Raw genomic sequence first — 24566 nt, 5'->3', positions numbered from 1 at the left:
CGGGCGTGGCTGAGGAGGCCAGGCAGCACAGAGGAGATGCGGGCCGGAGAGGCGCCTGCTGGCCAGCCCCCTCCCCGAGGCTTGTCTGCAGCTGTTGGCTGGCTCAGGGGACGTTGCTGCTGCTGCTGCTCGTGGGTCTGGCTGCAGGAAGGCAGCTCGGACTCCTTTGCTGGATGCCTCTCGTGCGGCCTTTCTTTGGCTGTTGGCTGCCTTCAGGGACGGCGCCACTGCTGCTGCTGGGGCTCGTGGGTCTGGCTGCGGGAAGGCAGCTTGGACTCCGTCGCTGGGGTCTGCTCGGCATGCCGTAGGTGGAGGCAGAGGACCGTGGGCGAGGAGGCCGGGCATCACGGAGGAGACACGGCCCCAGAGAGGCGCCTGCTGGGCAGCGCCTTCCCCGACGCTTCTCTGCTGGTTGTCTTCCACCATGGCCTGCCTTGGGGGACGCGGCTGCTGCTGGGGCTCGGGGGCTTGGGGATCCTGCTGCGGGAAGGGCGCGAGGCACTTCCTGTTTCGTGGGTCTCCGTTAGGAGGCGGGGCAGCAGTTCTTTTTCGGCGGCTCCGTGAGGCGTCAGGTCGCCGGGCAGGGAGCCCCTGGCAGCCGCGCTCTGCGCAGCTGCAGGGGGCTCTCCTGCAGGCGGCCTGACAAAGCGCCTCCGATGCATGAGGCCAGTGGCAAAGGAGCAACTGCGAGCCGCGCTGTGCGCGGCTCACAGTTGCTGGGGCTGGGATTCGGAGGGACCCTCCGATTGTCTGTCCAGAGGAAGGGTCCAACCTGGACCCTTCCTCATCACAGACACATCCCGCCTTAGAACCCCTTAGCCTTTTATTTAGTCCGTGGCGCCCACGGCGCCACAGGCGGTGTTAAGATGTGGTGTTGGGTATTTGTTGGGGTACCATAGTAGATGTAAGATCCAGATGGTTTACATTCTTACTAGTGTCTAAAATCTAGTTGTAGCATGAGTTATTGAATTGACATTTTGTGAATTATTGTGTATACTGTCTTCTCCAGTGGTCCTCTGTAGGACAGTTCTGAGGATGAAATGTTAAGCTACTCCCCAGCCAAGGTGGGTAAGCGCTTCCTGACTCATCCCTTTCCTGCTCAGCCACAGGACCTTTGTCTTGGAGTGGTTGAGTTCAGGCAACTCTGCTCTAACTATCCAGCAATGGCTTTCAAAGAACTGGCAAATGTATCCGGGGGGAGTCCGAGTGGCCATTCATGAGGAGATAGAGTTGAGTGTCATCTGCATATTGATGACAACACAACCCATAATTCCAGATTAGCTAAATTAGAGGGCACTTAAAAATGTTAAATAATGGGGGGAGGGGGAGAACTGCCCACTGTGAGACCCTGCAAAGGAGTCGAGAGGTGTGCAATAGTACTTCCCCTACAGCCACCCTGTGTGTCTGGTCCTGGAAAAAGGAACACAGCCATAGAATGGTTATCCCCCAAATCCCGGCCCTGGCAAGGCAGTGGGCTGACAACCTGTGATCGACCACTTCAAACACGGCAGACAGATCGAGCATTATGAGAATGGCTGAACCACACTGATCTATCTGGTGCTTGAGATCATCCACCAAGGCAGCCAACACCATCTCCACCCTGTGACCAGATTGGAAGCCAGACTAGTATGGGTCTCAACCAAATAACAGACAGGGTTAGGGGCTCCAATTATTAATGGAGATCATGATTCTAGGACTTGAAGAAGCTGTCTATCATGGAACCTTGGAAAATTCCAGTTAAGCAAGATCTTTCACTCCGCAGATCAGGTTTCACCCACAGCCAAAACTCCCATAGCTCATGGTCTGAAGGTTGAGCTGATGCACTTTAGAGCCCCAGGCTATCAAGCATAGTGGATAGATACCTTTGTGATATCTAGAAATAGTTCTGTCAATAGGGTCTCTAATGTCAGTTGTTGTTTTTTTAATAGTAAGCTAGATCCACTCTCAGCTAAGACTGGAGAGGTCTTCATTTCTGCAAAAAAAATAAAAAAATAAATAAACGTGCTTAACACTAGTATGCTTAAAATTCAGGTAATAGCTATCCCAGCCATCATGGGTTTCAAGAGAGAAAAGCATTTGTCTCAACATCTACATGTGAGTAGATCTCTTAGAGGTGCAAAACTGCCTCCCCGTCCCCATACCCCCCCCCCGGCAGCTGTGCTCGGTGGGCTGCGGGGAAGGCCTGCCCGTCCCCCCCCCAGCGAGTATGCGGGCTCTCCGCAGCCCACCGAGCAAACCCGCCACCTCTGCGGTAGGTAGGTAGGTAGGTAGGCAGAAAGACAGACAGAGTGTGTGTGTGTATGTATATATAAATATGTATGCATATACATATAAATATGTATATATATATATATATACATATGTTAAAATGTATTGGGTTATATGACCATATATGGTCATGTTAACCTGCCCCCCCACCAAAATGACCCTTGATGGGCCTGGAGGGGGTGGGAAAGGGAGGGACTTTGGATGGCTGTGTACACAGCTATGATTCCCAACCATATTCTACACGATCACATCTCAAAGCGCTAAAAATGTTTCAGGGGTTTCTCAATGATAAAAATGTACATAAAGGCTGCATTAGAGCCTTCATATGCAAGCTCTTCAAATTGCAGCCTTCTACTTTTGATTTTCCTTTCACCTGATCTTTCCATTCTGTCTCATTTCTTATTTTGTTCATTTACTTTTTGTTCAGTGTACAATCATTCTGTTACAATTTTCATCAAGAAATAGGATATCCACCCTCAGGGTGGTAATTGAAGATCTCCAGGGATTAAAGGCAATCTCTAGGCAGTAGAGATCAGTTCACCTAGGGAAAATGGCCATTTTGGAAGGTGGACTGTACAGATATATACTCAGAATCAAAGTCCCTCTCCAAACCCTGCCCTCCTCAGGCTCAATCACTCCCCCCTCCCACGATTCCCAGGTATTTTGGAATCTGAAGTTGGCAACCCCTCAAGGATCTTTCTTTCTCCCTTCATTTCTCTCTTTAACCCCCATGTCTACATTACTCGCCTGTTTTGAGGAGTGGGGTTAGTCTCCTTTTCCCCTTTTTTCCACTTGATAGTCGTGCCCCATTTCTTAGTATCCTCATATTTGTTTCTTTTCAGTGTTTCTTTTTCTTCCTTTTGTAACTGGTAGGCTCTGTGTGTGTGTGTGTGTGTTTTTGTTGTTGTTTTTTTGCGGGGGCAGTTTAATATGTGTAGGGTTTCCCAGAACAAAACTTCATAACCTCTTTCAGTGTGGTATAGTTCAGCCCTGTAATATCTGTAGTAATAGTAATGCATAAAGGTAAAGGTAAAGGTATCCCCTGTGCAAGCACCGAGTCATGTCTGACCCTTGGGGTGACGCCCTCTAGCGTTTTCATGGCAGACTCAATACGGGGTGGTTTGCCAGTGCCTTCCCCAGTCATGACCGTTTACCCCCCAGCAAGCTGGGTACTCATTTTACCGACCTCGGAAGGATGGAAGGCTGAGTCGACCTTGAGCCGGCTGCTGGAATCGAACTCCCAGCCTCATGGGCAAAGCTTTCAGACAGCTGCCTTACCACTCTGCGCCACAAGAGGCTCATGCAATAGTAATGCATAGCTATGAGGTTATATAACATATATGAAATATTCCTGCTTCTTCATCTGGTACTAATAATCCAAAGGTGATTATTGACCTTGTTTTCTTACATAACGTTATACACTTTAATGTAAAGATAATATATTATTTACAGTAACTTAAGAAACAGTAATTTTTTCACAATATATCATGTATTCTATGGCTCCTATTCTTCCTGAGGCTGAGTATTAACAATTACGTTGGTAATTAGGATTTCTAAGTCAATATATATGTAGCTGAAAAGTTGTAGAAAGGGGGAAGAACAAAGTTAGGAACTAAAAGGCAGTAGTAAATAATTCTCAAACCATCTCTCTCTCTCTCTCTCTCTCTCTCTCTCTCTCTCTCTCCACCCCCCCCCCCCCATCCTCAAATATATATACTAGGACCCTGCCTGTGTCTGCCTTCTGTCAATCACACAAAGTCTTTTATTAGTCCAAGTTAGAAAATAAACAACAAGACTGACAGTTTTGTGTCCTTTTGGCATTCTTGTGTCACCACCACAGACTAAGAGGGTATTATGGTATCACTCAAACCTGTCAGGTTTGGTATAGGCTGTTGTCTGTAAAAATTGTTTTCCTTAATTTTCCCCCAAACCTGAGCCACTGTTGATTTTATATTATTGATAATTCAAAAGTTTATTTGCAGTTTAACGATATATTGCTTATTGTGTTGTTTTCTCACCAATATGCTTTAAAGTGTGTGTATATCTTTACAACATGGCCACAGACACACATACCCCAACAGTTTTGGTACATGTCTTCAGCCTTGTTTCAGTGTATCTAGCTTCATGGAAGCCATCAGATGTTTATTTATTTACTAGTCATTTGTTTTGAGGAGAGGGGAAAGGATTTGGTTATATTGTATGTGTGTGTTCATGCGGGCTCACTTGTCTATTAATTGATTTGTTATTATTATTATTATTTGAATTCATTACCTGCCCCTCTTGGCAAAGCCGGCTTGTGGCGGGTTACAAGATAAAATAACTAAAATACAAGTCCCTTAAAAACTCTACTAGAACACAATTCAGAAAACACAAACCCAGGAACAACACGACGGCAAACCAACCCCCCTCCTACCCACACTGGGAACTAGGGGGAAACTGCTGGCCACCATAGATTGAAAATGGTGGAATACATTCCCTCCTTCGTTCCTCCTTTGGGTGGGGGTGGGGGAACAGATCTTCTTTTTGCCCTGGCCTCAACCATAGACCTGGTAGAAGAGCTCCATCATACAGGCCCTGCAGAAAGCTGAAAGCTCCTGCAGGGCCCATAGCTCCTCCAACAGCTCATTCCACCAGGTAGGGGCCAGAACCAAAAAGGCCCTGGCCCTAGTTGAGGCCAGGCAAGCCTCTTGTGCTTGCTACTAGTTATATAATATTATAATTACACATTAAACTGGCACAACACAATAGAATGCAGACTATGCTGAATTCCTATAGACTCCTAGTGAGGCATATACATATATAGAAATAATTGATTATTTCCCTGCCTGCTGTCTACTTCCTGAAATTATTTCTTTCTTGCAATTATATATCTTATAACCTTACTCCTGCTCAGTCCACTGGGGAAAGGTTACTGGAATAACAGCAGTTCAGCTATAGTCTCTTCCTTGTCTGTTCCATGATTTAAATTTACCCATCACTTTGCTTAATAGGAACTTGGTGGCTGTATAATTCTAGCACATAGGTTTATAGTTATCTTATAGTTCAGTCTTGTAAAGCAAAAAATGAAAGGATGCATAAGTGATTACATAGAAGAAAAGAGTGTTGTATGATCGTAGAATGTCAGAGTACAAACGGTGGTGTTTGGGTTGTCAGATCCCCCCACCCCACGGCGATGGGCAAAGGATGGGGGATACGATTGCCAGAAGCATGCATATTTGGGGATGGGGCCTAGGGATGATGAGAATTTCAGTTGGCTATAATACCACAGAGTCCACCCTTGAAAGCACCTATTGTCCTCAGGGGAACTGGTATCTGTAGTCTGAAAATGAACTGTATTTCCAGAAAATCTCCAGGACCCACTTGGGGGATGGCATCCCTACCAGTGCAAATTCACACTCAGTCATTATTCATAGTATAGGGTTTGGACTAGTAATGATCTCTCAGCTCTTATTTCATAGTATTTTTGTGAAGATAATTTGGAAGATGGCATGTTTATGCTGCCTCTAAGCTCTTTGGAGGACAGAGAGAATAACAATAGATTAGCTTTTCATAAGTCTTCTCCGCAAAACTGGGAAAGTCAAAATTCCATGGAAATTCTTCAAAATGGCTGAGGTATAACACATGCCATGGGAACAATATTTCCTTGTATTTGGGGTGCACCCCTTTCAGTCCATAGATGCCTTCCCAATGATATAATCATTTTCAGGTAGATTGTGGGTGAAAGGAAGCTTAATTCCTCACTCGTTTCATAGGATCTGTTATGCTTTAAGGATGACTATCCATCCCAGGTGAAAGAGTCTCAAATTTGTTAGCATTACAGTCTGAAGATGGGATGTACCAGTTCTCAGCACAGTTTCCCTTTCAGTTTAAATGATAGGAAACAATGTTGGCTATGGAAACTAGGGAACTCTAATTTTTAAATATATAAAACTTATTGGATCGTGGGTTTGACTCATAACCACTTCTTATATTTACTTTGGTGATCTTTCTACATTCTAAACCAGCCTTTTTCAACTTTTTAACCATGCATAGCCTCTCCCCTTCCCACCCACCCTAGGCCCATTATTGGCCATTGGGAGGAGGCACGGGGTCAACATGACTATATATGGTCATATCATCAATAAATGTTTAACAAATTAAGAAATATATTAAAAAGTAATGATCTCCAACTCAGGGTTGTCACGAAACCCTGGTTATGAAATTATGTTCTAAATTGTAGCACATTCCCCCATTTTATCCCTATCTTCAAGAGTGTTGACAATCCAGTTCACACACACACACACACACACACGCACACACACATAATCTAATATAGATTAGATATAGATATAGATAGAGCTATATAAAGAGCCTCTTGTGGCGCAGAGTGGTAAGGCAGCCATCTGAAAGCTTTGCCCATGAGGCTGGGAGTTCAATCCCAGCAGCCGGCTCAAGGTTGACTCAGCCTTCCATCCTTCCGAGGTCAGTAAAATGAGTACCCAGCTTGCTGGGGGGTAAACGGTAATGACTGGGGAAGGCACTGGCAAACCACCCTGTATTGAGTCTGCCATGGAAACGCTAGAGGGCGTCACCCCAAGGGTCAGACATGACTCGGTGCTTGCACAGGGGATACCTTTACCTTTATATATATGTGTGTGTGTGTGTGTGTGTGTGTGTGTGTGTGTGTGTGAAAATATAAGGCTTGTTAATATATTAAGTCTTTTTCACTGTAAGTGTACATGTTCCAATAAGTACATAGTTTGTAAATGATCTGTAGCAGCTCTAGATATTATAATAAAGTACCATTTATTTGCAATTCTATTTCTCTAGTACTGTATGAATATTCATTTAATATTTTTCTCTTATTTCCTCTAATTTATTTCCTTACCAAAATAGCAATATCATTTTGATGTGGATATTTTTAGGGCATTCTCACCTCCCAAAATGTCATCTTGTTCTTTTAATAGACTCTTTTGCATTATCCATCTCTATTTTATTCAGTGATCTCATGAGCAAATTGCTTTTTATATTATTAATTTCTATATAGTATTTAACATATTACACATAATTAATTAAGAGCAAATTACCTTGTAGAGTTGTTTGCTGTAGATATGTATGTGACCCTATAAACATCAGTGTCTTAGTAAGTAAAGCAGAAGGCTAGTTGTTACATGGGCAAAAGTCCTACTGACAACAACACAGCCATTATGGACATAAAGAAGAAAAGTACAGGCGGATCCACTGCAATACAAAGTAAACAAAAGTAGATCTCATGCTTTAGAATGAGACAGTACATTCATGATCCCTCATGGCAAGATGTAAAAGCTTTGCAACTGATTCAATTATATCAGGGTTCTGGGATGTCAAAAGAAACTGGTTCTTAAATTCATCTGAATGCTGTTCTCTTTTACTCCTAGACATAGAACTGCAAGAATTTAGCAGTAAAGCTAGAAATACCTGCTCTCCGATGAGCTGGGGGATCTCATCAAGTTCTCAGTCTTTAGCTATATCATTTCTATAATTTAACCATCCCATAACAGCGTAGAGCATTTATGCTAGCTAGAACTAATGCCCTACCTTTTGTTGTGCAATGTAGGAGGTTTCAAAAGGCCTACCTCAGCTGTCAGAAGTAAAATTTTGTAGTAGGAAATTGACATCTATATTATAGACAAGGGATCTATACCTAGCTTGGGTGACACATATGTGTATTGCACATTAGTTCCTAGATTGGGTTATTTCATCTTGAACAATATGGTGCCACTGAACCACAAATATTCCAGAGCAGCGGCCCCCAACCCTTTTCAGGTTGAGGAACACCTCCGGGGGTGGGGGAGAGAGAACGGCCCGGGTGCCATGCAAACACGCATGTGTGGAGCCGCCACGCATATGCATTTGCACCCGCCGGTGGGGTGCAAACCCGCACGCATGGCAGCTCCGGGCAAACATGCATGTGCGAAGCTGCCATATGCTGCGTTTGCTTCCGCCAGCATGCCGGCGACTGCACCTACCTCCCTCCCCCCCGCAGCAAGAAGTTATTTGGGCCGCGAGCGAAGCGGCCGTTTTGGCAGCCGCTTCGCTCGCAGTCTGGCAAGATTCTCGCTGCGGGGGGAGGGGAGAGACAGGCACAGCCTCTGGCCACCCAGTGCTGAGTCCTTCACGGCCCAGCACTGGACCACAGACCGGGGGTTAATGAACCCCACTCCAGAGTACTCTGTTTGTAGAGTACATGGCTAATGTCATGGCGGTATATAAATCTAAATAAATAAAATAAATAAAAATGTGCATTGTCACACATCTGTTTAAAATTCCACTGCCATATTGGATGCATCTACAACTAGAGGCTTGAAAAAGACTTTTTTTCTGACATTGGGGAGTGGATTCATACTATTCTCAACAATATGGGAAAATGTTATTGCTTCAGGAAGCATTGAAAGAAAAATGATAATGTAAGGAAGCATTAATTTAGCTATCACATACTTACAATGGGAAAGGACCATGGCTGGTGCTTGGCATGCAGAAGGTCCCTGGTTCTATCCCTGGTAACTCCATTTAAAAGATCTGGCAGTAGGTGATGCCTGAAACCCTGAGAGAGCTGCTGCCAGTCTGTGGAGACTATACTCATCTTTATAAACCAGTGGTGTGATTCAGTTTAAAATATCTTGATATGTCCATATATCTGTTTCAATCCTTTCTTCTGGTAACTAGTAGAACACTTTGAGTGTCATATGAAGTATACTTTCAGTTTTAATCCATAAAAAATAGAAGTTTGCCATTGAAGAACAGACTGCATTGGTTTACTGTTCTTGTGTCTTTCGGTAGTAGTAATTTTGTTTGGGTGGAGTCAAAGTAAAATGCCAGGCATGCCTTTTCAGGGCAAACATGAATTATGAATTGTTAATGGCCCACATCATGGCAAGCTGGCAGGCTAAGCAAAGTGACCTCTGCATCATTGACTTATCTCAGATCTTGGCCACAATGATTATGAAAATGGCTGTCATACTTGAAATTTCCTTAGGACTGGAGGTTTCCTACCTGAACCACCAGACAGGAACAAAAGGCACCCAGGTCACAACAGCAGTAGTGTCAGATTCAGATTCAGAGTACCTTTATTGGCATAAACAGCAGTAGTGTTTCCAAGGTACAGAAGTGACCTGAAGTCCCTAAAGTGTATAATTTCCATAGCATAATTTAAATACAATGTGTATATCTGTTCAGTAATACATTAATATTGCCCTTACAAGAACACTGTGTTTTCTCTATTTGTTAACAACATTTTCTTTGTAATCATGGATTTAAAATAACATTCCGTATTGCTTTGGCTGCTGTTTCTCTAATAAATCTATCTATATCTTGAGTACTTCTTACAATACCAAATGAGACCTATTATGTACTGTGTTTTATTAATGGGATGTTTTGAAAACTTGCCTCTATTTTCTTTTTTGCTTTGCAGCTCTGAGGGACAATAGAATTGAGCTGCTACGAGCTTCATGGCATGAACTGACCATCAGAGTCACCGATGTGTCACTGTCAGATGAAGGGCAGTATACCTGCTCTTTATTTACTATGCCTGTCAAGACTTCCAAGGCTTTCCTCACTGTTCTGGGTAAGCATAACTGGTTGAGAATACCAAAATAAGAACAGTTGTAACCTCTTAGGCTTAAGAAACTTCTGAAGGAGCATGTGGTCATTATTGCTTTCTGCAGAGATTATTGGTGGTTTCAGACATTCTGAGAATTAGTATAAAACAAGCAGAGACCCTCAAGAAATTTGTGAGAGAAGCCATCCCTGCATTTGCTTCCTCCCCACAGCCCCCAACCCTACTCTCAGTCTCTCTTTCTCCCTACCCTACATCAACTCATACTTTCTCTCACTTTCTTCTACTTCCTCCCACAACAATCTCTAGCTGTTCTTCTTTTCTCCGCCACAATCATTTACTGGTTATCTTATCCACTGGTAGAGCAGCCACTCTTCTTTCATGAGGCTATGGTGGGGGGATATGGGCAGGTCCAATGACTGTAGAAGAGGACAATCATGTGGAGGCCACAGCTCCTCTTCTTGTCCTCCTCCCCTTATGTAATGCCCCAACCACATGCAGCATCCCTACTGCATACATTCCTACATGAAGAACTGGCAGTCAAGTGACACAGCTTCACAGGGTAGCTGGGTGGGTGGCCGAGAGAGGCTGGACTGCAGACCAGCCAGCCAGCCCCAGGGGACAAGAAAAGACCCTGTGCACATCTCCTCCCACCTGGGACATCCCCACTGCAGCTTTGCCATGTCTCTGTGGTGCCTGCCCAGGTCAGGGGAGGAAGCCAAGGAGGACCCAACAGCCTCCCGAGAAGCCCCATTGTGGCTTTGCCAGCCCTCGGCAGTGCCTGTCCGGGTCGGAGGGGGGGAAGGCAGGGAGGCCCTGCCAGTAGTCGGATGGTGACAGTCTCCCTTACTCCCTTCCCCTCTCTTTGTCTCTCTCTTCCTTTCCCTTCTTCTCTGTCTGTTTTGTTTTTTTCCTATAGTTTTGCCTTCCTTTTTTGTTTCTCTCTGTCTGACTGCCTTCCTAACCTTCTTCCTTCCCCTCCTCCTTTACCCCCTTCCTTCCCTCCCTCCCTCCCTCCCTCCCTCCCTCCCTCCATCTTTCCTTTCCCCACCTGGAGGTCCTAGCACCTGTTGCATTCTGGAGTATAACAGGCTTTGCCTCAAGTTAAATATAAAGAGTTGTGGATGAATTCTGCCTCTTCTTATTGTTCTTCTGGGTGATGTATTAGTGAACAGTTTGTGATAGACTTGCTTTTAAATTCTGCTCTTATCATTATTTTATATAAAATTTACATACAAGCTGTAAATATGCATGTATCTTTTTCTTTTTTGGGGGGTGTTTTTACATTGAATACGTATTTGAATACGTATTAACTTTCCTGGAAACTTATGGAAGTTGTAATTTCAGCAAATCTTGAATACATGAACAAAATGCTTCTCAAATTGAGCATTTGTGTGCCAGTCATAGGGTTGCCAACCTCAAGGTGAGAAAACAAACAGGAAAGCCAAATAGTATGGGTTGAAAAATGGGGAGGGGAACGTTTAATATGATCACTAATGTGATTCTTGATCAAAAGGTTCTTTGCCAAAAGAAACTCCCTTACAGCCGTGTACTATAAAAACTGCTAACAATCAAGTAATAAAAGAAATGTGACACTTATAGTTCAAAACTATAGCAGTCGAGCAATCCCCCTCCCCCTCCCGAGTAATGATCGGTTTTAACTTTTAATAGTCTTCTTCAGGAACATTCTACAAAGACAAAGTGTCAAATATTCTCTAACATATAGTAATGATAATGAATAAAATTAGGTGTAAAGGAACTGTATAATACAGTATTTAATACATTTTTTTTCACATCTGAGCCTCTTCAAAGCAGTGCTGCTGACCTCCAGGTGAGGCCTAACATTCTAGAACTACAACTGATTTCCAGGCTACAGGGATCAGTTGTCATGGAGAAATGGCAGCCTGAAAGGGATTTATGGCAACACATACCTGCTGATCTCCCTCTCTTCCTCAAATCCTACCCTCCCCAGGCTCCATCCCAAATTTCTAGCAATTTTGCAACCCAGAGTTGGCAAATGCAACATTTCCACACAGGTGAAGTTACAGAAATGATAGAGTGAAAACATTCTGTTGCAGAACTACATAGGGAAATGGAAGTAAATAACTGGCACTTCTTCAGCCTCACAAGTTATTCATCTCTCACACAAACATTTGTTTGAGTTTGTGAAATCTGCTCGCTTTCCCAAAGGAAGTTGCGGGAACAGGTGTGGCTTGGACACCTGCTTACTTTGCAGGATATGGACCTGTAATAGGCTAGGTGGGAGTCTCTACTCCATGACAGGTATCATGCATTAATGAGGTGGTCAATCCAAATAAGGTAACTCATTCTTTGGTCTGAGGAAATGTGCATGCACACAAAAGCTCATGCCTTGAATTGCTACTGGACTCAAATTTTGTTGTGCTACCTCAGACCAACACGGCTACCCACTTGATGCACTCTATATTGATACACAAGTGCACTCCTATATACGCAGGAAGAGTTACTTCACTTCTCTGCTTTTAGGTTTCAGGTTCCCTCCCAATTGTGTCTAACCCTGATCACCTCCAGCTCCACTCAACTATGGCCTTAACAGCCCTTCCCAACAATGGAATCTACCTCATCATTCCAGTTTCCATCAGATGACCCCATTGTCCTCTCAATTGAAGCAGCAACCTTTGCTATCAAGGGCAGCCTAGTCTGCCATGCAGCCTCACACTACTGATGGCATCATCTTTCCAAGCACCAAGGAAGGATATTTAACACTATGCAATCCTGTTGTTCTCTATGCAGATTTGCGAATTCTCCTGTGTCTATTTTTCTTTTGCAGTAAAAATATAAGAAAGGGTTTTCTCTCAGTGTGATTAACTGGGGCTGAGCAAAAGAACCATAATTATGCCATTTGGCTATCACTACAGCATTGGTTCCAGGCTAAATACAAGTTACAGGATGGTCCATGGTTTCAGGCTTCTTGTCCTGATCCCTACATGGGCTGTAGCCCTGCCCCATTCAGGAGAGCCCTGCCGTATTCAGGTCCCCTGGAGTCCTCTGCTACGTACATCCTTATGCCATTTGCTTAAAACCATAACGATTGTAATGCAAGCCATCTCTTTATGTAACTTTTGCCATATGTCACTTGCTGCTTCTCTGTGTTATTTTATAAACCATATATTTAAATCCAGCATCACACAAATTCCCCTAAAATGTATATATCTTTCATCCCAAGGGCAAAGTGGTTAATCTGTTGTATATCTTTATTTCCCCACCACAGTGTACTTAGATTTAAAGGAATGTGTGACTTGAATAGGTCTACTGAGCTTTTACTTTTTATAGTTCGGTCTCTCTTTTCCTCAGAAATATATACCCTTTTGCTTATTTTCTGATTTAATTTCGAAATTCCCTGGCCTCTCCAATAACATGGACAAGGGGGAAGAGTGACTTCAAGGTCCACAGTGTTGGCAGCATAACACTTGAAATTCCTTAAAATGTATCAGAAATCAAAAATGAATTGTATACCTAGCATATTAAAAAAAATAACTCAGGTTTCTGCACATGGACTACTTTTCGGAATCCAATTCTTTATGCATTGGTCCTTGTGCATAATATGTATGGGGCTCCTGGATCTGAGTATTTGCCCCTGGATTTCCTTTTTTTTTTTCCTCAAAAAATTCCCCCCTCCTTTTTTAACTCTCTGTATATAGTAAGGTGAGAGTTGAATTTAATAAGGCTGATGTAAAACGTTCTGTGTGCCAGTAATATTAAACTTAATCCTGCGAGGGAATTGCTTTTGTGCCTAGGATATGAAATATGTGCCTCTGCTAGTTCCATTGAGACTATTTCACTAGTTTAGCGTTTAAAGGGAAAGGGGAATCAGCTCAGAACAGATTATTCCAGGATAAAGACAATTGCAGGTCAGTTTTCAATCTAAAGAAGCACATTTTAAGATTATAGAACCAGTAGGTCATTAAAATGCAGTGTATAATTTACTTCCACCAGCCCTGAATATCATCTGCTACGTTTCTAGAGAATAGATACCAATCATTCAAAGGTGTTTATCAAGCTGTTCTTTTACATGTTTTGTAACAAAGGGGGATTTTTTTCTGTCTATTTTTAATCTCCTAATTTTTATTATTAATAACCCTTTCATTCTTTTATTCAATTGAATGTTAGAGATACAGTTAAGGATTAAAGGTCAGACATTTCAAATAGCCAGAATTAATGTACGATAACAACTACTTTTTCTTCATGTTGACCATCTGTTCAAGAATACCTAGGAATTTGGACTAGGAAAAAACATTTTAAAAAGAAAACAAGGCACAGTTTCACTACAGTTGCCATTCATTTAATGACAACTGATATCAATTGCTACCTTTTTTCCATCCCTGAAAAACCCATAACATCAATTTGGCTAACTGATATATATATTAAAAAAGGGTGAATTATTTCTTCCTTGCCCATGTAATATAATTAAATATTGGTGATTTTTTAAACATTTCTCTACAATTTCATATGAACATTCGGACTCTGATCTCCATTTTTCTGGTGTGATAGCACTGTTATACTTTTGTTATACTTTTGTGTTATCCCACAGTGATCTTTATGTTGCATCTCTTCTATCTGAAAAGAGCATTTCCAGTCTCTGTAAGTTTTAGATCCAAAGACCCAGTAATAATAAGAGTGTCATTGTTCAAATCATTGTCTCAGTGTTTGTATATTAAGAGATTAATCAATTCTGTATTTGTTTGCTGCATTCAAACCTCACCTCTCTCTTCAATGGGGATTCAAAGCAGCTCCTCTAATTTATTCTCACAAGAACCTTGTGAGGTAGATTAGACTGAGAGTATGTAACTGAGCCAGTCACCCAGCAAAGTTCCATGGCAGCATGGGGGATCAGACTGGCTCTCCCAGATCCTAGTCCAGCACCCTAACTAGGCTGTTTATGTCTTGTTAATGATGTTGCCTCACTGTTTTGTAATTTTCCCCAGCTTGGATCCACAAGAAGTAACAGCTCACAGATAAATGATTTTGCCACCTCCTGCTTTCTTTTGTTGCCCACACATATCATAAAACTTCTCTGCTGAAGGTCAGAAAAACCCTGTAAGCAAAATGCAATGTCTGGAGCATTTAGTAAGGAGGATAAATGGAATACAGTTGCCCCCAGTTCTCTCTTGTGAGAACAAAAGCTTTATTCCATAGACTTCTTTGAAAATGGAAGCGAGAACATAAATTATCATGCACATACTGTTTCCACATTTGGACATTCCTTATTTTAGCCATGCTTTGGATTTCAGTTGGATGCTGCAACACTTTGATTCCCAAATCTGGGCTTTCCTCCCCTCATTTCCTAGGCAAAAATTCGCCATTTGATGCTTTGGTCCCTTCCCCTTTTCAATTTATTTCCACGAAATGGTTCATGCTTGCACCTTTCTTTTTGTTGTGCCCCTTCATTCCACCAATCTGTGCCCGTGATTGCTTCCCTCCCTTCCCCCAAGTATACTGGATATGTTAAGAAACAAAGAAACAAAGAAAGAAAGAGCATTGTAATGTGCAAAACTTTTTTTTTTGGTACTTGGAAACCGTGATACACAATCACTCTTTTTAAAAGAAAAGTCCATTCCACACAACTTAAATGTAGCTGAATAGTAACACTTTGTAAACGCTACATGTTTGACATTATGCACGACATCGTACATAAACCGCAACACTCCAGCAATACTCCGCAGCATTCACTTTTTTATAGCGCTTCAGGGGAATGGTAAAAAGTAGATTCCCGCTAAAAAAAAGTGCTTGATTTCTGAGAACAACGTGCAACACAGCAGCAAAAGATGTGCGTTCTCAAAATAGCATTAGAAAGAAGGTCCCTCCTCTGCTCCCACCCCCAAGCTTCCGGGAGATGGGAATGCCTCCCCCCCCCACAAACTATATAAAGCAATGAACAAATGAGCATGCTTTTTGTTCAGCCAAAGGTGTTTAACTTTATACTTTCAACTTTCAAAATTTAAATACCTCCCCCGTGGTTTAGCCTTGTGTAAAAAGCCATTTTGGGGGGGGGGGGAATTACTATCAAATATAGTTCCCTGTGAAGCACAGATGAAATGAATTAACACATATTTGTTGCCACATGTGTTTTTTGGATTTTTTAAAAATAAAATTTAAAGGGAAAGGAGCATTTCAGAGTCATGAAAGAGCCATTTCATTGGTTCTTCACTTTGCTTGATAGACAGAGGCAGGAAGAAGCGCCACAAATTTAGAGTGCCTTGTTTGCAATTCCTGCAAGACCAGAAACATGTGCGTTACCAAAAAAGTGCTATGGGTACATGAATATTGAACTACAAACTGCATTGTGTGAAATGTCAAAATTCCATTACAAATTGTAGGCATGGACATCCAGCAACATTGGCAGATGTGCGGAATTGTCCTCAGATTTTCGGGATGAAGGGAGTTAGGGGGAGGAAGGCAGGGCAAAAGGAGGATAGTAAAGGGGCATGCACAAACAAGTCGAAATGGTGACCGCGGGAAACAACATCAATGCAAGCATTTCTCCATTGAGTAGCCCCAAATTAAATTCTGCCTTAAAGATGAAATTGCTGTAACTCAGAATTTCCTAACCATGCAGTGAGAGGGCGATTCAGATCTGTGTCTGGAAGGGCGGATTTTAATGTGGAACAAGACAGAAAAGTCGGTCCTTTACAAATGCAAATCCGAGCAATAATGCTAGCACAGAAGCTAGCACAGAAGCTAACACAGTTTGCCCTCCTTGATACAGACTTCCATGTTATTTTGGTTACCCAAGTCCCTTGTCCATCAGCAGAGAAGTTCTGAGGTACAAAAAAGTCTCCAAGAGAAAGATCCACTTGTGCAAGTTCCACCCCCTCATATATATATTACCATAATGTGATGGCTGCAGTTTAAAAAATCTACTCCTTTTCTTATTACATTGGTTATTGCTGCCTCCCTCCTTCCTTTCTATATTGTTTTCTCCACAGACAGGCTTGATCTGTTTAAGCCTTTTTCTTACTTCTTTCACATAGCACTGATGTGTGACCTAAGGAGGCCAGCTTCCTGATGGGGCCTGGGGATCTCCTGGCATTATAATTCATATCCAGATTACAGAGATAGAATCATAGAATCATAGAGTTGGAAGGGGCCATACAGGCCATCTAGTCCAACCCCCTGCTCACTGCAGGATCAGCCCAAAGCATCCAAGAAAAGTGTGTATCCAACCTTTGCTTGAAGACTTCCAGTGGGGCGAGCTCACCACCTCCTTAGGCAGCCTATTCCACTGCTGAACTACTCTGACTGTGAATTTTTCCCCCCTGATATCTAGCCTATATCGTTGTACTTGTAGTTTAAACCCATTACTGCGTGTCCTTTCCTCTGCAGCCAATGGGAACAGCATCCTGCCCTCCTCCAAATGACAACCTTTCAAATACTTAAAGAGGGCTATCATGTCCCCTCTCAACCTCCTTTTTTCCAGGCTGAACATTCCCAAGTCCCTCAACCTATCTTCATAGGGCTTGGTCCCTTGGCCCCAGATCATCCTCATCGCTCTCCTCTGTACCCTTTCAGTTTTATCTACGTCCTTCTTGAAGTGAGGCCTCCAGAACTGCACACTGTACTCGAGGTGTGGTCTGACCAGTGCTGTATACAATGGGACTATGAGATCTTGTGATTTTGATGTGATGCCCCTGTTGATACAGCCCAAAATGGCATTTGCCTTTTTTACCACTGTATCACACTGCCTGTTCATGTTTAGTTTACAATCCACAAGTACCCCAAGGTCTCGTTCACACACAGTGTTACCTAGAAGTGTATCCCCCATCCAGTAGGCATGTTTTTCATTTTTCTGACCCAGATGCAGAACTTTACACTTATCTTTATTAAATTGCATCTTGTTCTCATTTGCCCATTTTTCCATTGTGTTCAGATCTCATTGAACTCTGAAAATCGAGATTGCAGTCCTATTGCCTCCTTTACGTTTGCTCCTCACATAACTGAAAAATATTTTCTTGTTACATGGCTTTTTCAGGAACAACTCATTCCAGACTAACCTTATCTCTTTTCTGAGAGTTACCTTGCTAGATCGGAGGAATGCTATGGACATAGTTTACCTTAATTTCAGTAAGGATTCTGATAAGGTTCCACATGAAATTCGTACTGACAAGTTGGTAACATGCACTATGGATCCTATTACTGATAGGTTAAGGTGACCAGATTTTACCATTGGTAAAGCGGGACACCATTGACCGGGGGGGTTCTTGATTAAAAATTTGGTCTATATGGAGCAACAAAAAGTTTCATAGAACGCATAGAACACAAAAATAGTATTGTAATATATATATTTTTAATTTCAACATAAGTACAATTTGCCAGGTACCTGCAGATGTCCCTCCAAAAAGTGGGACAATCTGGTCACCTTATGATTGGCGGATTGAGAACTGGTTGACAGATTGTACCTAAAGGGTGCTTATAAATGGTTCATCATCTTCTTAGAGAGAAGTGACGAGTTGAATACCACAGGGATGTGTCCTGGGCCCTGTGTTGTTCAACATATTTATCAATTATTTGAATGAAGAAATAGAGGGGGTACTTATTAAATGTGCAGATGACACTAAACTGGGAGGGATAGCCAACATACCAAAAGACAGAATCAGAATACAGGATGATCTTGACAGGCTAGAAAACTGGACTAAAATGAATTTCAATAGTGATAAATGTAAAGTTCTTCATTTAGGTATGAAAAATCAAATGTATCACTAAGATGGTGAATGATTTCGAAACCAAGTCATATGATAAAAGGTTGAGGGAGCTTGATCTGTTTAGTCTGTGAAGAAGACGAAGAGGTGATATGATAACCATCTTTAAATACTTCAGGGCCTGTCAACTAGAAGATGGAGCAGAGTTGTTTTCCGTTGCCCCAGAGCGTCGGACCAGAACCAATGGATTGAATTGAATTCAGAATAATCTCGAAGTTCCTGACAGTCAGAGTGGTTCCTCAGTGGAACAGGCTTCCTCAGGTGGTGGTGAGATCTCTGCCTTTTGGAAGTTTTTAAGCAGAGGCTTCTCACAGAAATGCTGATTTTAGGGACTTAGGCTGGTTGTGAGTGAGCGAGCAGGAAGGGATGTGCCAGTGCTTGTCTCTTGTGGCCCTTCCTTGCATATCCAGATAAATGCTAATTACCCACTGTGGGAGGGTAGGTGAATTTCCTACAGGCCAGACTGGATTTCATAGAATCATAGAATCATAGAGTTGGAAGGGGCCATACAGACTATCTAGTCCAACCCCCTGCTCAACGCAGGATCAGCCTTAAGCATCCTAAAACATCCAAGAAAAGTGTGCATCCAACCTTTGCTTGAAGACTGCCAGTGAGGGGGAGCTCACCACCTCCTTAGGCAGCCTATTCCACTGCTGAACTACTCTGACTGTGAACATTTTTATCCTGATATCTAGCCTATATAGTTGTACTTGTAGTTAAAACCCTTTACTGCGTGTCCTTTCCTTTGCAGCCAATGGGAATAGCATCCTGCCCACTTCCAAATGACAACTTTTCAAATACTTAAAGAGGGCTATCATGTCCCCTCTCAACCTCCTTTTCTCCAGGCTGAACATTCCCAAGTCCCTCAACCTATCTTCATAGGGCTTGGTCCCTTGGCCCCAGATCATCTTCGTCGCTCTCCTCTGTACCTTTTCAATTTTATCTACGTCCTTCTTGAAGTAAGGCCTCCAGAACTGCACACAGTAATCCAGGTGTGGTCTGACCAGTGCCGTATACAATGGGACTATGACATCTTGTGATTTTGATGTGATGCCCCTGTTGATACAGCCCAAAATGGCATTTGCCTTTTTTACCGCTGCATCACACTGCCTGCTCATGTTTAGTTTACAATCCACAAGTACCCCAAGGTCTCGTTCACACACAGTGTTACCTAGAAGCGTATCCCCCATCCAGTAGGCATGCTTTTCATTTTTCTGAACCAGATGCAGAACTTTACACTTATCTTTATTAAATTGCATCTTGTTCTCATTTGCCCATTTTTCCATTGTGTTCAGATCTCGTTGAACTCTGTCTCTATCTTCCGGAGTATTTGCCAATCCTCCCAATTTGGTGTCATCTGCAAACTTGATGAGTAGTCCCTCCACCTCCGCATCTAGATCATTAATAAATATGTTAAAAAGTACCGGACCGAGCCCCGAGCCCTGAGGTACCCCCGCTACTCACCTCCCTCCAGTCTGATGAAATACCATTGACAACAACTCTTTGAGTGTGGTTCTCTAACCAATTCCCTATCCACCTAACTATCTGAAAATCGAGATTGCAGTCCTATTGCCTCCTTTACTTTACGTTTGCTCCTCACATAACTGAAAAATATTTTCTTGTTACAGTGGGCTTCCCTGGCCAATCTTAGCTCACTCTCAGCTTTGGCCTTTCTGATGATTGATCTACATTGCCTAGTAACATGTAGGTACTCTTCTTTAGAGCTCTGTCCTTCCCTCCATTTCCTGAACATCTCCCTTTTCTATCTTAGTTCCACTTGAAGTTCTCTGTTCATCCAAATAGGCTTCTTAGAGCTCCTGCAGTGTTTTCGTCTTTCTGGGATAGTCATTGATTGAGCATGCAATAGCTCTTGTTTGAGTAGCGCCCACCCTTCACATGTTCCCTCATCATGTCTCTGTGTTTATTAAAGTTTGCCCTACAAAAATCCAACATCCGCGTTTGGCTACAAGCTTCCTTGCCTCCCCATCTCAAAAGGAATTCTATGAGGACATGGTCACTTCCCCCTAGGGTTCCCAAATCCTTCACCTCATCCACCAACTCTTGCCTGTTGGTCAGTATTAAGTCGAGTATGGCTGAACCTCTTGTGGGTTCATCTACCATTTGATAAATGAAATAATCAGCCAGGCAGGTCGGAAACTTGCATGACTGAGGACGCTTTGCAGAGTTTGTTTCCCAGCACACATCTAGGAAATTGAAGTCAGCCATGATGACAAGGTCCTGACGCTTGGATATTTTCTCATGCTGCTCACAAAGTGCAGCATCCACATCCTCTCGTTGGTCAGGCGGTCGGTAGCAGACACCAACCACCACACTGTTTGTTTTCCCCTCGCTTATTTTCACCCAGATGCTTTCCACTGTACATATACTCTCCTTCATTAGAATTTCCTGACAGGTAAGCCCTTTCCTCACATACAGTGCCACCACTCCTCCGCCTCTTCAATCTATTCTGTTTTTTTCTTAACAGTTCATATCCATCCACTATTACATTCCAGTCATGAGAATCATTCCACCAAGTTTCTGTGATACCTACTAGATCATACCTTTCCATCAGCATGAGAAGTTCCAGCTCTTTCTTCTTATTGCCCATGCTTCGGGCGTTAGTATAAAGGCATCTGAATCCTTTTACTTTTGGTTCCCTGCTCCTTGGAGAAAATGGAAGTTTAAGTTAGTGAATTCTATCGCATGGTGTCCCACCAGGGTTCCCATTCTCCTCATACTCCATTCCCAAATCTCCAGGAATTTCCCTACCTGGAGCAGGCAACCCAAACCCCTGTCTCCCACCAGTGGCCAGGAAGGACCTGGCAAACCTAGTGTGATCCTGTCTTTCCTATTTTATTGATTTATTGATATTTTTTAAATTCTCTGAAATACAACTCTAATCTCCTGGAAGTTTGATATCATTACTATTTGTTTTATTACTGTTTACTATTTGTTTTATTGAAAGATATATTCAGTGTATTAATGGATCGATGTGTTGGTTTGCAGTGGAAGGTCAGGATTTGGATCCAGCAGCACTTTAAAGCTCAACAAGATTTCCAGGATACAAGTTTCTGAGAGCTATTGTCCTCTTTGTCTTTTATTTAATAGATATGACATTTCCTTCTGATCACAACGTTGAATTTTAGAGTTTTGTAGATTCAGATTGTTCATTTAGTTTGGGGAAAGGGTCCGTGATGAATGCTAAGAGTTGATTCTTGTGTATATTCCACCTGGTTTTTAAGAAATTACTTGATGATTAACAAATTTGTTATCAACTTTGATGCTGCTGACATAGAATTCAATAAACAGTCAATGGTAGAAATAGGACTAAACAATCGTGCCTTCATCTCTCAACTTTGATAGAAACTTTTACGATAGCTTATTAGCAGCATTATGACTCATTTGTTTGCCTTTTGTTAGGAGTTCCAGAGACACCTCAAATTAGTGGATTTACTTCACCAGTTATGGAAGGTGAAAGGATGGAAATCACCTGCAAAACCTCTGGTAGCAAGCCAGCTGCAGATATCAGATGGTTCAAGAATGACAAAGAGGTGAAAGGTATTGTTTGGAATTGTATATTTCATTAATAAGATACACTGATTAATTAAACATGGAAATTGGTTGATTTGATTTAAAAATTCATTACATTTACATGCTTTGTAGATAATCAAAGAATAATCCAAAGCATTTTGGTACATAGCTAGACATCATTTCTCACACCTCTACAATATCAATTTTAGGCTGTAACCCAATTCCTTTGGGGGTGGAGGAAGGCAAGCTTCTCCCTGTTAGTACAATGCTTTGAAATGCTTGAAAAATGGCCTAAGAAAATCATAAATGAATAATAAATATCACAGCTTTTCCCCTCTGGCCGAGCTTCTGCTGTACAGTTCTTTCACAGTAACCTCAAACACGCAAGCAGCATGATTAAATGATGCATGTACCCAGCAGCCAATGCTCATACAAGTGTATAAGGTAAGGGGGGTGGGGGCATGGCTGTCTCATCACTGAATGCATGCTCCACAAGTCTGTATTATTGCTCCTTTCTCATACAGTTGCCTTCTTGGTACTTAATTTCTCAGGCCGGTTGTTGCTACCACTTCATCCTCTTCTGCATTCCTCTGACAAGATTGAACTGAATTGGGCATTGCAACTGAGGCTGTTCCCTGTGCTTCCCTCTCCTAGGTTTGGTTAGACATTGCCTTATTAGAAAAAAATATAAGAAAAGTCTCGGTGCCTTAGAGCAAATCCATGTGTCGACCATCAGTAGCCATTTTGAAGCCATTGTTTTTGAAATTAAAATACAAGCCTATATGGGCCCAAACACACAAAGGTCTTTTGTATGGCTGCTGTGGACTGTTCCAAACATAGATTTCTTTGTACTTTTTCTTTCTTTTTCTTTTTTTCTTTTTTCTTTTTTTTTGGGGGGGGGATGTTGTTTTGCTAAACTGAATGAAGAACTACCATACAATGGAGATACCAATTTGTGCTGTTTGCTGAAGATGAATGGTTGCACTCAAAACAGTCCTTGTTGGCATAATTGTGCGTCTCATTTGAACATTTTTCAAACAGTTAGGCATGCCTGAGAGACAACAAGTAATTCTTTTGGTTTGTACCAAGAGTTACATGAATTTTCTTACGACTGGAAGAAGACTGGTGTTGGCTCGCTCCGAGAAAGAGAACTCGGCTCTGTATATTCTGTTTCCATCAGATTATATATAGATACTTATGAATAACTGGTGTGGATGGGTCCATAATGGAAGCTCATGTACCACTACACGTATCCACCTTTTCACAGTTATACCAGGGAAAGCCCCTTTCCACCCTCTCTCAGAACAGAAAAGAAGGTAACCCTGCCCCCTTCTTGTCTGATGTATGCTTTGGTGTTTTGAGTATTTTTCTTTCATAGTGCTTGTGAGCTAGGCTTAGAGAAAAATGCAGAGAGCAACTGAATACAGTAAAGGGGAAACAGGATTTATTTTTCTCTCTCCTGTTATCATGCCATTATTTATTAAAAGGATAGTTACCTATTTAGTATAGGTATGCCCAAAGTAAATGGATGACCATGCTCTACTCAGTCACAAGTAAATGGGGGGGGGGTAAAGATTTTAGTTTTACAGACACAATTTTATAAACCAGTCTGAATTTGTTGATTTGAAATATTGGCAATGTTTAAAAATATATATATTCTGCTGTTAGATGTAATCTTGCTTCTCCATTTGCTTTGCCCTTTAATGCTTGCTTCTAGAAATATCAGAGAACGTGTTGCATTGCTGCTGAAATTTTAACTATCATTTTTTAAAGATAGCGTCCATCAAGTAATCACCTTAAAATATTCCATTAGACTCTATGTCAGAGTTGTCTAGCATCAAGTTAGTTTGCTGTGTAGTCAAGAAGTTTCTTCAATCAAAGTTACAGAAGTAATAAGAGAAGCCATTAATCTTTCTTTAACATCCACAGAAACTGAGTATAATACATAATAAAACAAAGGCTAGCATACAACATTTAAAATGTCTAAGAGTCTATGGTTGGTACTTAGGGAAATTCCTTCATTTTCCTCTCTTTAATGTTATTGTCATGAAAAATTTCTAAATCAAAATAAGAAAATTCTGTTTGAAAGAAACAGAAACTTTAAATATGAGTGTTTAAAAGCACCTGAACTCCTGTGGTCAAGTGTAGAAGGAAACAGGAGACCAAATGTGGAGCCTCAGCCTGCACAATATTTAGGGAAATTATAAGCAAAAGGGAGATTCGTGTCATTCTCAATTTACAGCCAAACACTGATGCAGAATCACCTCCCCCCTTTAGCTCTGATCCAGCAAGTGAAAGTCAACTGTCTCCTTCTAGCCCTCCGAGATCACTTGCTCCTTCAGAAAAGTGCAGGAGGAGGGTTTGAACACAGGTTCAGACTAAAAGGAGAAGCACTCACCTCCTGCTAGACATCAGTTACATGCTGACAGTGATGAGTCATTGCAGGACTATACCTGAAC

At 42.1% G+C, this 24566-nt stretch overlaps 1 protein-coding gene across 3 annotated transcripts in view; it reads left to right on the top strand.

Moving 5' to 3' along the window:
- CADM2 (cell adhesion molecule 2) overlaps positions 1 to 24566 on the top strand; it is a 522633-nt gene that overhangs the window by 329713 nt on the left and 168354 nt on the right. For all 3 annotated transcript variants that reach the window (XM_077342354.1, XM_077342352.1, XM_077342353.1), the window contains 2 exons: positions 9698 to 9850; positions 21997 to 22134. In XM_077342354.1, coding sequence (XP_077198469.1) covers positions 9698 to 9850; positions 21997 to 22134 — 291 coding nt within the window. The remainder of the gene's footprint in view (positions 1 to 9697; positions 9851 to 21996; positions 22135 to 24566) is intronic.

The sequence above is a fragment of the Paroedura picta genome, chromosome 6, assembly GCF_049243985.1.
Source record: "Paroedura picta isolate Pp20150507F chromosome 6, Ppicta_v3.0, whole genome shotgun sequence".
In the NCBI taxonomy this organism is placed as follows: Eukaryota; Metazoa; Chordata; class Lepidosauria; order Squamata; family Gekkonidae; genus Paroedura; species Paroedura picta.
Note: the sequence above shows the minus strand (reverse complement) of the source record. Positions and strands in the feature narration are given on the sequence as shown.